This window comes from Scatophagus argus, chromosome 3 (genome assembly GCF_020382885.2).
Source record: "Scatophagus argus isolate fScaArg1 chromosome 3, fScaArg1.pri, whole genome shotgun sequence".
Classification (NCBI taxonomy): domain Eukaryota; kingdom Metazoa; phylum Chordata; class Actinopteri; family Scatophagidae; genus Scatophagus; species Scatophagus argus.
Genome location: NC_058495.1, coordinates 15,683,408 through 15,697,231, shown reverse-complemented (window position 1 = coordinate 15,697,231; position 13,824 = coordinate 15,683,408). Strand labels below are relative to the sequence as shown.

Sequence of the window (13,824 nt, the reverse complement as noted above, 5' to 3'; positions counted from 1 at the left end):
TCATATGACACTTAACAGCTCAAACTGCCAAAACCTTGTGCAATAAACCACGCGACTATAATAAGGCTATATTTTTGCATTACATTAGATTTTGACCTTTTATCATCGTTTGGAAACCTTTCTTTGGTAGTTTTGTCTCAGGATTAATCAACGACTCTGCAAACAAGAAGAAGCTCGAGGTATTGTTAAGGCTGCAGTGGCGGGAACGGTGGGCTGCGTTAACGACTCCCAACATTTTAAAGCTTCAGCCGCAGTATATTCAAGTTTAGATGACTTCGTGTGGCCTTTTTTTTGTTTTTCTGTGTACCATCACATTGACTTACTTCCTTGTCGAGCATGTGAGAGCCTGTATAGGATGTGATTTCTGGTCACATGACTGCAGCCTTCTTACCGGTTTATACGCGTAGTTTACCCGCAGGCACTTCAGTGTTTGGCTGTCTCCGCTAACTGCACCACAATCATAACTCTTCCTCTCCGCTGGTCGTTAAAGCCCAGTAAAGCCCACCGGCCGTGTGCTCGGTATTAAATAGCGAAGATGGTTCGGACCACTTTGGTTTTTGTCCTGTTTTCAGCCGTGCTGTCCGGTGTGTCTGCCGGGTTGTTTTTTAACCAGAAGCAGCCCTGCTATGTCCGCACGCCGAGAGGAAGCGACTTTGGACTGAGGTAAGTTGAACTGATTTTTGCCTGCTCTCCAAAAACAGGTTTGTTAACGAGTTACGACGAAGCACAAACAAGCTGGTGTTTTATGTAGCTGGATGGCTAACAGTTAGCTTCAGGGAGCCGTTGGCTTTATCAGCAGTCCCACCCGCCTGAGGTAACGCGAACGTCGCTTAATGTTTGTTTGTGTGGTTTTTTTGCGCTCAAACATGACGAGCATGTTTTGATACATGGTATAAAAATACTGTGTAGGAGACATATTACCTTAGACTTAGACTCGTAGTACTTGGCTGTGAGTAGTAGGTAGGTCAAGTACAACAAAATCAAAGCGACAGCAATGTGCCCTCAGAATTTCCTTGTCAACACTTTGAAGAAATCACGAGCTTCAGTGAGTCACAGGTTGAGGAAGTTAACGGTAAGGCTGTCAACACTGAAAGAGTCATTGTTTTAATTACTTCTGTTGGACAGATCACATAAATAAAGATCACAGTAATTCATAATTTATTTGTTAATTTCACTTTTAGAGTGGTGTTTTTTTTCCTATCTGCCTTAAGAAATAAGAACTTTATTGATCCCGCAGGAGATTGTTGTGCCAGGGTTGCAATACAAAGAAACATATAAAAGTAGCAAGTAATTTTTCACACAAAATATAAAAATAACAGAGTATATGCATGAGATAAGTGCTGGTTTAAAGCCTTCAGTACTGCACATACAGTGTGTAGTGCTGTTATATTATTCAAGGTTTTCAAGGAAAATATCAAAAAATATGAATTAGCCTTAAAAGTTACAACTGACTGTATATATTTTGAAAATTTTAAATATCTGCTGATGAAATATTTCCTAAAACTAAAATGATTATTTCGATAACTCGACTGAAATTTGAAAATTTCGGCTGCAGCAGAAGGCAGTTTGTTCGCCAAAGGGCTGGAGAGCAGTACAATAATGAGTCTGCAGGCAACAGTAAAGCATGGTGGAGGTTCATTGTAAGTTTTTCTGCAAATGGAGTTGGAGATTTGGTCAGGATAAATGGTGTAAGGATCTGAGGAGGTCTACATCCACAGAAGATCTGTGGTTAGGTCTCCAAGGTGTCTGGAACAACCTACTTGCTGAGTTCCTTCAAAAACTGTGCAAGTGTTCCTAGAAGAATTGATGCTGTTTTGAAGGCAAAGGGTGGTCACACCAAAAAGTGATTCATATATTCAGATATTTTGTGTGTCCAAAGATCCACAGTCATTTTGTAAAGATCTAAAATAGAATAAAACGACAGTCTCTTTGAATCGGTCTACAGTTTTTATTTTGAAATGTCTTGCATGGTACTGAGTGTGCTGCTGCTGCAGAACTAATGCGACTCATGACCCATCTGTCCACAGGACCGCTCCTCGTCCTCACAAGTATTTAAACATTTCTGATCTGCCAAAAGCGTGGGACTGGAGGAACATCAACGGCACAAACTACGTGAGCACAACCCGCAACCAGCACATTCCCCAGTACTGCGGCTCCTGCTGGGCCCACGGCAGCACCAGCGCCATGGCAGGTGTGACTCAGCATATTCTAGATTCCTACTGGTGGCTTTGAAACCCTGTGGATCACTGCTCGGCTGTTCATACGTATTTTAAATATAGAACTATTGTTTTGCTTCCTCTTAATGCTGACGGAACTCCATTAAGAGGAAGTGGTTGTTGCAGTTATTTTTTTTTATTATTTGATTATTTGCCTTCTCTCTCTGCAGATCGCATCAATATTAAGCGGAAAGGAGCGTGGCCATCTGCCTATCTCTCAGTGCAGCATGTGATTGACTGTGGTGATGCAGGCAGTTGCCATGGAGGGGATCACAGCGGAGTCTGGGAGTATGCAAACAAACATGGCATCCCAGATGAGACCTGCAATAATTACCAGGCTAAAGACCAGAGTAAGGGTCCTTTAGTGCATGCAGTAATGGTTACAATCACTTACACTATCTGAGTCTGAGCTGTGCATGTCCTGTGTCCCTCTCTAATAGACTGCAAACCCTTCAACCAATGTGGCACCTGCACCACCTTCGGAGTGTGCAATATTGTAAAGAACTACACCCTGTGGAAAGTGGGAGACTATGGAGCTGTCAACGGGAGGGAGCAGATGATGGCAGAGATCTACGCCAGAGGGCCCATCAGGTTTGCTGCTTGTTTATGCTTTTCTTCAAGACAGCTTTTATAGATCACACGCTCCATCTATATTTTATTTATTTATGAAAGTCAAACCACGCGCTCACTGAAAGACTGTATGGAACCTGCATCCACCTTACAGACAAACAGAATGCAGAGACAAATACATACAGTAACTTGCCATAAGCCTGAGAGCTGTCTCTAGTATGACTACTGGAGAGCGTCTGCTGCGAAAAAGACGTATTTGCTTTTGTAAGTAAACACAGTTCAGACAGATTTCAGGTGGTCTTGAGTTTTGGTCCATGAATGATAAATGGTAAAAGGATACATTTCACAATGTAGTACCACAAACGAACACAAATAAAGAAAAGATACGACAAGAATTCAGCTGAATGCAGCACTTAGACTGATGGATCCTTTTTCAGCAAAGTTTCTACGCACTGTCTCCCGAAAAAGGAAGGTGTTGTCTGATGAGGATATTAAATTTTAATTTGAGTGTTCACTACTTTGGTACAGTGATAATGCACTATACATGGTGAAGAAGCAAGCTAAAATATGACCTTCTCTGCTGCAGAACAGTACAGCATTGTTCTCTGTTTTTTTTTTTTTTTTTTTTTTGCTGGCCAACTAGGCACAATTTCTCAGTCAAAGTCTGAACTCTGAATCTGGTGGAGCAGCAGGGAATCCCAGCAAACTGTCTTTTCAGGCTTTAACACAAGCGAGTGCGAATATTCTTTGGCCATAAGTATGATATGACCCAACCTTCAGACTGCAGGAAAAAAAAAAGTATCATCTGTGACATAATTTCTTTGTTTCTGATGTGATGTTTGGACACAAATCGTTTGCTCGGCACGTAAAAATGTATGTTTGGGCAACAGGAGTCTAATGTGACAAGCAAGAAGCAGCCACTCCGGCTAAATCTGATCATATGAGAAACCTGTCAGTCAAAGCAGCACACATTGTGATAAGACTTTTAAAATGATATTTCATAGACTAAAAGATCAGTTGTAAAAATAATCAGCAGATTAGATGATAATGAAACTTATTGTAACTGGCAGCCCTATTTCTAAATACTAATTTCTTCAGAGCACAAATTACACAACTTTGTTGTTCAGCCAGCGTCACTATCAAAATAAAGGTTAAATGTATGGATATTAAAAACGCACATCTTCATTCCACTGCAGCTGTGATTTCAGTCATTGTTCCACCTCCAGCCAGAGGAAGTAACTAATCTGTGCTGTTTGTTTTCTCCAGCTGTGGGATTATGGCCACAGACAAGCTGGATGCCTACACCGGAGGTCTCTACTCTGAATATCAGGATGAGGCTTACATCAACCACATCGTGTCTGTGGCGGGATGGGGAGTGGAGAACGGAGTTGAATACTGGGTTGTACGTAACTCCTGGGGAGAACCCTGGGTAAGTCCCGAGTGATGAATGGTAGTGGGATGAAAACTAAAGGCCCTGTTTTCTTAAAGGCAACTTGCAGGAGAATTTCTTCTCTTTCTTGTCTCTGAAAACCCCTGTAAAGTTCAAGAGCTAATGTCCTCAAGTTTTAACAGTCAAAAACACTGCTTTGTCAGGATTGGTTGTTTGAGCTGATTGGATTGATGGTGGCATTATCCTGGTAACAGTAGCTATCAGTTATTGCTAAATTCTGATTGGTGTCATGAATATATGACCTCACTCTTTTCCAGTTGAACTTTAACCACTTCAGACCATTGAGAAAGTCAGTACAGACCGAAGCGTCTCCTGTGAAATAACCTAAACTGAATACATTGACACCTGTCTCTTAATCTGATAATTGAGCTTTACCAATCAATTTGCCAAAGGATAAACGGATTTAGTCCTCTTAATCCTCTGAGTCCTCGGCCAAACTAAAGAAATATGCAGCGGACTGTATACCTGTTCAGTACAGGGCCACAACAAATTATTTTCACAATCAGTCAATGGATTGACAGGGGGCAGAGGTTGGCCTAGAGGTTGGAGAAGCGGCTTGTGATCGGAAGGTCGCTGGTTCGATTCTCCCACCAGACGGGCAGGAAAAATTTGAGTGTGGTGGAGTGATAATGTCCCCACCCCCCATTAGCTGGCTGATGTGCCCTTGAGCAAGGCACTTAACCCCCAATATATGCTCCCTGGGCGCTTGATGCAGCCCACTGCTCCTGTGTGTTTCAACCAACAGTTCAAAACCCAAAGATATTTAACCAACACATGAATCAAAGAAAACCCAGCACATCTTCACAATCGCAAAGCTGAAGCTGAGTAACGTTTGGTTTGAAAAATGATGCCAACGATTCACTTCCCTCCTCTCCTCTCCTCAGGGTGAGAGGGGTTGGCTCAGGATCGTGACCAGTGCCTACAAGGGAGGAAGTGGCAGCAAGTACAACCTGGCATTGGAGGAGGACTGCATGTTTGGTGACCCAATCGTTCCCAAGGAGTACCTGTAGAGGAGACCAGCACTAGCTGTGCTCGTACATCTTTCTGTCTCAGGTGGAGGGAAGCTTTTCCTATGCAAAATGTTGAAAAGGGAATAGGTTTTGACTCTTAAAACTGATTTATAGCAATGCAATTATTGTATACACGTGTTATCAGAGGGTCACAATGAAATGCAAGATCTTGCAGGTGATCATCAGACCTACTTGAAACAGTGCAGTGAAACTTAGAAAAAAAAAAAAAACACACTGGTATGACTCATTTCTGTGCTACAGCAAACTAGAGCTACTTCATGCCTGGCAGCCATTATACTCCGAAAAGCTGCAAGAGCTCATTAAAGTTTACATCACCTAGAGGACATGGATAGCTTTTCATAGTTTTACTTTTTCAGAACAAACTGACTTAGCCAAAGAACAATGTTTTTAATTTTGTCCTGCGCTGCTCTGACACCGAATGTTTTCAGTGTGTGGTGTTACCTTATGATGATATTGCACCACACCCCCGATAAGTTGTGTGCAGACTTAAAAAAAAAAACAAAACAAAAACTGAGTGTGCCTTATATGAACTTGCAGTTAAGTATAGGTTTATGCAGTTTGCTGCCTTTTACACTGAACAATCAACACATCTGAAATTCTGCCTTGGTTTTGTTTCAAATTTTGCCAATAAACACAACACTTAAAAGTGATGCTTCACACAAAATCTGTCTGTCTCTGGAAACTTCTTCAACCACTCCTGCTGCATAACCCACTTATCCACTGTTCTCTTAAGGCTTGTGTGCTGTCACAGTTCAAATCCGATGCAGACCTGTACACTCTGTGGGGTGTCGGCAAATGAACATCAAGAGACTTCCCCCGTCCCCATAATGTGAAGTCTAAGCCCTAACGTTTTGCGATCACATAAAAATTTAAACAATGCAAGAAACTACATATTCAATTCTTTATTTTAAAACCGCTCGAACTAACATAAAATATAGAAAATAAAATATACAGGTGAAAAGAAAACAAGTAGCTGCATCTTCAGAGGCTTGTCGAATTACATTACTCCACTTTTCGGTCACTTAATTGACGTTTGCTTTTTCGTCGCCTCAACAGAAACCAATCATTCACTTGGTCAAACTGAACAGTTTGTCTCGAAGCCGTGTGCTTCAACGTCAAGCAGAGCATTTGGTTGTCATGGAGATAACAGGCCCTCTTATCTTCTGTTCAGTCAACCTGGTGCAATCTCCAATGAGATTATTTTCTGTATCCTCTCCACATCAGTTTATCATGATGAAGTTGGACTTGCAATGAGCTGTAAAACAGGAAAATTATCACCTAAATGTCAGTGTTGTTCACAAATGTAAACGTGTTTACTTCCAGGGCTCTTATTTGTTTTGCATGGAAGCCCCAACTTCCATGCAAAACAAACACACACAAAAAGAAAAACAAACAAAGGATGTGACAAATTTTAGATAGCACTTCAAAGCATACCGATGAACTCTGCGACAGGGTCGTGTTCTCCTTCTGTGCGGATTGTTCCTGCGATGCTGTCGTTCTCCAGGATGGGCAAGAAGAGCTGAACAAAGTCTGACGTGTAGGGAGGCGCAATCACATCCAGCACCTACAAAAAGAAATACTGGAGTTTAATTAGGTTCTTCTGAGGTTTCTTTTACAACACAAGATGGCATTAAAGGTCTTCATCTGAGAAATACTTGTAAACGCAGGCCTAAAACAGGCAGGCTTTCAAGTATGTTTTCAGTTGGCTAATGTTAAACCTGCACTAAGAGATATTTTTTGGCCCACTTGGGCGGCAGAGGTAACAAGTAGTGACATATACATATACATCCAGCAATGACACAGCAAAAAAAAAAAAAAAAAAAAAAAAAAATCATTCATTTGGAGTTGTGACCACCTGGCAAACATAAGTCTTGACTTACTTGTAGTTCTGTTATCTGTCCCTTTGGCTGTAAAATGCTTCACTGTGTTCACTAGTTAGTCCAAAACTGTGTGCGTTTGATGCTGAGTGTTTTCACTGTAAACGGCTGCATGTTGCGACCGACAGCTACGTTATGAGATGTTACCTCTGTGACAAAATATCTAATGAGGGAGATATCCGTGTTGAGTTTCTCCAGACACTTGCGAATGTAACCGACCACAGGCAGGACGTAGCCACGGCTCAGCAGGTGAACCATTCGGTCCAGCAGAGTCTTCTTCAACTCCAGCTGAGGGAGGGGGATAAAAACCCAACACACTGTTAGCTGAGAGGTCGCACAGTAAACAACAAACTCACCTTGGTTGAAAACTGAAGTAAGAGTAAGACAACACACCTGCTCCATGACGTCCAGCTGAGAGTGCTCCGTCTCAAAAAGCTTAATGAGCAGCTGGAGGACCTGCGGGTGCAGCAGCTGGTGACACGTACAGATCTGTGTGGAGGAAGCAGTCATGTTTGAGTTTAACCGCCGTCTTAAAGAATGAAAGTTTAAAGGATTCGTCTGGATGCCGTACCTCGTCCAGTAAGGCTAAATGTACTGGAGTGTGGTCAGTCTGCAGCTGGAAGTACCGCGGCTCAGACACCGTCCAGTCGACCCATTTCAAAACCCCCATAGCAACTACTGGAAACCTGAGGACCAACATACAAACATGAGTATGAATCAGGAGTGAGAAGGGCTGGCTATCGGATCTCACTTCTTTTAGTACAACTGAGCTGTCACTGAATGTGTAATCTGTATTTTTGAGGGGATAAGGTATTTCTTCATATAATTTAATTTAACCCACAACACATTAGCTTTGGTACTGGAAAATTTTAAATGATACCCAGGCCCCGAGCAGCGAGTAACCAAAGTCAATAAACATCTGGGTGATTATCACAAAAAGTTCAAGTTATCAGTTTATTTTCTCCATCCGATTAAACTCTTTGTAAACAGTTTTTTTTCAAGGACTTCAATTTAAAAATATATTTACTCCAGTACTGACACTCCCAGTGGGTTTTACTTTGTATAAGTGATTTTAAAGTGGCATCTATCTTTATTAATTATGTTATGTTTTGCCTGTCACAACCACCACCAAAGCAACCATTATAACCGGCTTCTTATCAAATGCAACACCTTCCTCCCTAGAAAATAAAGACAAGTTGCAGACTCTTGAGATCTGGGTCGTCTACTCACCGGATGCACTGGTACAAAGTCCCGAGTTCAGCCACCAGCTCCGTGGCTCCTTTGTTCTCATTGCAGCAAAGGTTGTGCACAGTCTCTATGGCCTTGGAAGTCGACTTCAGCTCATCTTTATTGATGTTGACTCGCTTATTCTGCCATTGAATGGAAAGAAGTTTAGGGGAAGCTGTAGTTCGCCACTTAATCTAAAATCACACCACTGCTCTGAACCAGTTACTTGGTCTCTTGTCTTTTTATTTCTAACAACACACAAATGCACCAGCACATTCATCCATCTTCTCCGCACCTTTTTCCACGTTTCAACCACACTGGCAGCATAGGCCAAGATGTGGATGTATTTGTGTTTATGGTCTTGGTTGATCTTTGATCCAGGCTTAAACAGGGACTGCATGAACAGGTCCAGAAAGGCAGGTACTCTGATCTAAAGGCGAGAAAGACAAAGCATTTCAGTAAACGACTTCCTAATTAACAACCAAGTAGTGGATATACACAGGTCAAAGACGCTTCGTCCTCACCAGCTCCACAGGGGGAGGGTCCATGCTGCTGAACATCTTGAACAGAACTGTGATATCTGCAGGATTCAGGGCTCCTTTGGACAACATGGCACCCAGCGCCTGGCAGGCTCGGGGGTAGGCCGCTGCTGTACCGAGGGCCAGGGTTATCTGACTGGCATCGTGACCTCTGTGATTAATAAACCACAACCACCTAATTAATATCATCAGTGAAACATACACAACCCAAACACTATGCTCCCTTTTATTAACACCTCTCTGTCGCTTGTCGTTATATATCAGAAAAAAATATCTTTAACAGTCCACGCGCCATCTAGGGGCCTTTAGCAGGAAGTGAGTTACTGTATTTGCTGGGGAAAACAAGTACTTATACGCTAATCAGCATTCCAGATTTGAATGAATTCCTGGTTTTATTTCACACTAGGGGTTGTTCATCTAATTGCAATCAAAATCTCAAATTGAATCTTTTTGTCACTTTTGAAAAGCCTTGTAGACTGTAGCCAGACTTGAAACAACCTATGAACTTCTCCGCTCACCATTAAAAATGCAAAAATTACGTTAAAGATGGTTCTTTTTTAGCACAAGATCCAGATCTAGTTGGCTCCGTCACGTTATTGGTATGTTCATGTAGCACCGATCTGCTGGTCAATGCTTGATTTAAACTTATCAGATTGTCCCCCCAACACAATAGCAAAGTCATTCACATACTTTCACCATGTTGCACCTGTGGCCTTGCACAGTCAATTATATCCACTCAATTAATCATACCCTCAGAAACAAACAAGAAAAAAACCACACAGGAAATGTCATCACGAGATTCTGTTGATAGAGAGACAAAGAGGCACCTCTCATGTGCTGACTTCTGCACTTCCTGGCCGATCCTACGAACAGCTGAGCCGCCCTGTTCCTCCTGAGCGAGGATGGACATCATCGCCTGGGCAAACAGGTAGGTGTGCTCACCGTGACACACCATCTTCTACAGCAGTGAGAGAGAGAGAGAGAGAGAGAGAGAGAGAGAGAGAGAGAGAGAGAGAGGAGGAAGCAACTTTGTATTCAAGGATCACCATGAGCAGCAAACAGAGGAACAGCAGGAATCACAACATGCACTTAGTGATTTTCACACACTGTTCTGTTACAGTTTTTCTCATCTGTTTGGCTTGAATGAGGAGCAGTAAGTTCAAATGTCTGAAAAATGAGTTCCTCATTCACAACAGATTTGAATTTGTGGTTAACTCAAGCAAACTGCATGTTTTTGCACGTGTGCCAAGAATAATTTGCATAATAACGACTTACACACAAAGTGCGCATCCCCTTTCTGCATACTACAGTACTGATTTTTCCCTGTTAAATTTAACCCACTTATAAAAACTATATATATATCTAAAATTCTCAGTGATATTCTTGTATAGTACAATAAGCAATCAGTGCCAACAAAAAAAGTAAGATTTGTGTGTATATAAAAATATCTCCCGGGCTGCATTTTGACCAGGACGGCTCACAGTAAGAGACTTACTATTTAACTCATCATTTCAGCACTAAAATCAGGGTTTTAAAATGTCAAATCGAGGAGTAAAATGACTTCAATGTACAAATGAAAGAATTTTCACACATGAAAAGTTGAAACTAAATCCTCACTGTAAGGTAACAGAAGCAGGACTTAATAAATCGAGAAATTTCACAGCGCCGTGGCTAATTAGACTCACGGCAAATTCTGGCAGGTTCTTCTCCAGGTTTTCTTCTCCTCCATCCAGCAGCGTGGCCAAAGACGTCCTCAACACCCGGGAGAAAACCTCCAGCTGCTGACAGGCTGTAGACACACTGGTGATCTCACCTTGATAGCCTGCGTCTGAAATGAGCTAAAGACAAGACCAACATATACAGACTCTCCTGAAAAACTTGTTTTCATCTGTTCAGGCAGCAGAATGTAAAAAACAACATACGGATGTATTGATAATTGATTGATTAAATAGTTGTTTTAGCACAAACCCATTTTCATCTGATGAAGGTGTAGTAAAAATAACTCCTGCTTCTTTTTATTCTGAACTTCAGAGCAAATTGACAAAGGAGATCACGTTGGTAACTTAAAATACTTCAAATAGTCTCCTTCCACTCTTAAGCATAATAACATAATACTACTACATTTATTCTTCTTTAAATACTTATTTGCAATGCTTCTGCTACCATCATTATTGTACCTTTACAGTGAAGTTGAGCATCAGGCAGTCTGGGTGAGCCTCTGCCAGCTTATAGAAAAGATCTCTCCATGTGGTGTGTGCTATCATCTGCTCCAGCCAAGCAGGAGTCTGAAAACACAGGAAACTGGTTCGGTTCCTAAACTTGACAACTAAAGCTTCTGCACAAGATGCTCATGGTTTGTGATCGCAAAATTACAACTGAGTGTTTAAAAATCTCACCTCTCCCTCAACAGTGAAAATGGAGTCTGCTTTCTGAGGGTCAAAGTGCTTTATCAGGAGACTCTTGAGGTGATTTTCTACTCGCTCTTGGACCTGTGCAGGCTCTACACCTGAAATCAAAATAAAGACATTATAAATTATTGAAACATCATCATAAACACAAGGGAACAACACGAGGAGGAGCAACTATGAGTCCAAGCCCAGAGAACAACGCAGGACTTCTGTGTTCGGCCACCTACCCATCTGGATGAGCCATTCAGCCAGCAGATTAACCGTCTGAGCCACAGCAGAGTAGTTTTCAGAGAGAAGCTGGATGACATGTTCTGGAGATCCACCTGCTTGGAAATACCTGAGAGGAAAAATAGGGTTTCTATCACCCAACTCTTGGTGTGCCTTTGTGATTCATGTGTTCAAAAACTTTTGCATGTGGCACAGTGATGAAACGGGAAGGCCGCAGGTCCAGAGGGCTAAAACACCAAATATTGTCTGTATGGAAAAGCAAGTGCTTACGTTTTGAGGGTGTTGAAGATGGCAGGTTCCATGATGTAATCCCTGCTAGAGAATTTCTGCAGACAAGCTTCTTGTGTTTTCCCATCATTTTCCCCTTCCACATAATCCTCCTGAAAAATACAGTCTTATATTTTCATCTGCACGGCTCTCCTGTCTCAAAAGCAGGAGTATGCTTTTCTCTTTTTATCTTCTTAGCACATAGTAAAATGTTGACTGAATGAAATCATCGATTTGAGCATCTTAAGATTTAAAGCGCACTGAAATGTGGTTAAAGGCTCTTTGCTTGAGTTCAGCATGAAGGTAAAAATTTACTAAACGTCTTCAACAAAGAGACTTCATAAGTTACTAAGAGCAGTTGGCTTCGTCCTGTTTTACCCAATTGAACGCATGTATTTGTGACTTTTCCGGATTTTAATTAAGATTATAACCTACTGTCTGACAAACGCGTTTAAGTGTAGCAGGTCATTTGGCTCCTGCTGCACAGCTTCACGTGTACGGCAATCTGGTGTCTCACACAAACAAAGTGAAAAAAATAAATAAACAAACAAATAAAATTACGCTGACAAAATTAAAACGAAATGTTTATTTGTACAGTAAGGCAGGCCGACTAATAGTTAACACGTATTATTAAGCTGCATGTCCACCAGCTGGCGTTAACGTCATGTAGCCTGCAGCTGGCTAACGCAGACGCCGAGCTGCTGAGTCCAAACCATTCGGGACATCTCAACACTAACTTACAGCCGTATGGACACTTCTGTCCCTGCACATCACCTGTGTGTTAACTGAACTTTAATGCAGGATAACCAAAACAAGTAATCTGCTTGCGTAGTCGTAGCTAAGCTAATGCTGCCTAGCTTAGTTCAGTCTGAACAGCCAAACAGCAACAAGTCGTATCTCACCAAGTTACCGTCCGTGCCTTCCCAGTCTCCACCACCGCTGTAATATTCCTCGTCCATGATGACGGGAAAGAAGTAACGCTGAACTCGCTACAATAACACAGCCGTAGCGTTTTAAATACTGTGATGTTACTTGTTTTACCGCTAATGATGCTGAGTGGCCGAAGATGCTGGGGCAGCTAGCTGGAAGCTAACAACAACAAGCGGAAAATGGCGAGACGGCTAACAACAGGCCACGCCCCCCTCGAGTTAAATCTTGAGAAGTTTCTTCCCCGAGTCCGGTCTGTCAGGCACAACAGTCTAATGACAACTTTAGTAGCGTTAGTTTAAATTTCAACAAATCTAATTCGAAAATTGTAAAATTATAATACTAATACGACAACAACAAGGAGTACTACTACTACTACTAATGATAATAACGATAATAAAATGTGTAGAAAATCAATTCATATCCTTCATGTGTAACCTCACAGTTGATGATGTCAAGTCAAAAGACTTAAGAACTTGTAAGTACCCTAGTCATCTTGGGTTTTTTATTGAAATTTTTAAAGTAAACATACCTATTTAATAAAAAATACCTAATATAACACAGTTACTAAAAAAATCCATGTTGTACTAGATAACTCAACTTGCTCAAGATGTCCTTTCATTCATAAAGCTTGCTTTGTCACACCCAAATAAACAAACAGATAAAAAAAAAATAACACATCTGAGCATAATAAAGACGCCCCAAATGCCATTTAACGGTACTGGGAAAGAAAATGTATATAATTATCTCCCAGGTTCATAGACTGCATGGAATGCACAATCTCCTAAGATTACAACTTGACAACAGCAGCAGGTGGTGTGACATATCAGGATGTGAAATTAGATACTTTTGTTGTGTATTTGCATACATTAACAACATTTAAGATGAGCGTATGAGCAAAGAGTCTGTTTGTGCATACGTGAGCAGTTTGCACCCACAGCTGCAACAACACATTGTTAGCAGAAATATAAAACAAATTAGGATGTAACTGCCATGTGGGTGAAAATAGAACAAGTCTATGATAGCATCAGATTCTGTTTTATTATGAATTCTTCCATCGGTTAAAAACCTGAGAGAAGGTGTT

The 13,824-nt window shown here is 41.4% G+C and overlaps 2 protein-coding genes across 2 annotated transcripts; one reads left to right on the top strand and one right to left on the bottom strand.

Moving 5' to 3' along the window:
• Positions 1–206: 206 nt before the first annotated feature.
• On the top strand, positions 207–5,931 carry ctsz (cathepsin Z). Its single transcript, XM_046384139.1, has 6 exons — positions 207–663; positions 2,028–2,191; positions 2,387–2,566; positions 2,657–2,807; positions 4,053–4,215; positions 5,121–5,931. The coding sequence occupies exons 1-6, from the start codon at positions 536–538 to the stop codon at positions 5,244–5,246; spliced, it is 912 nt and encodes a 303-aa protein (XP_046240095.1). The 5' UTR covers positions 207–535; the 3' UTR covers positions 5,247–5,931.
• A 223-nt stretch (positions 5,932–6,154) lies between these two features.
• nelfcd (negative elongation factor complex member C/D) lies at positions 6,155–12,942 on the bottom strand. The gene is made up of 15 exons (XM_046384115.1): positions 12,716–12,942; positions 11,817–11,926; positions 11,546–11,655; positions 11,307–11,416; positions 11,088–11,195; positions 10,596–10,748; positions 9,738–9,868; positions 8,896–9,061; positions 8,667–8,801; positions 8,375–8,514; positions 7,716–7,830; positions 7,538–7,633; positions 7,292–7,432; positions 6,702–6,831; positions 6,155–6,522 (listed from the first exon to the last, which is right to left on the bottom strand). Exons 1-15 carry the CDS (start codon positions 12,770–12,772, stop codon positions 6,488–6,490), a joined length of 1,737 nt encoding a protein of 578 aa, XP_046240071.1. The 5' UTR covers positions 12,773–12,942; the 3' UTR covers positions 6,155–6,487.
• Positions 12,943–13,824: the final 882 nt, after the last annotated feature.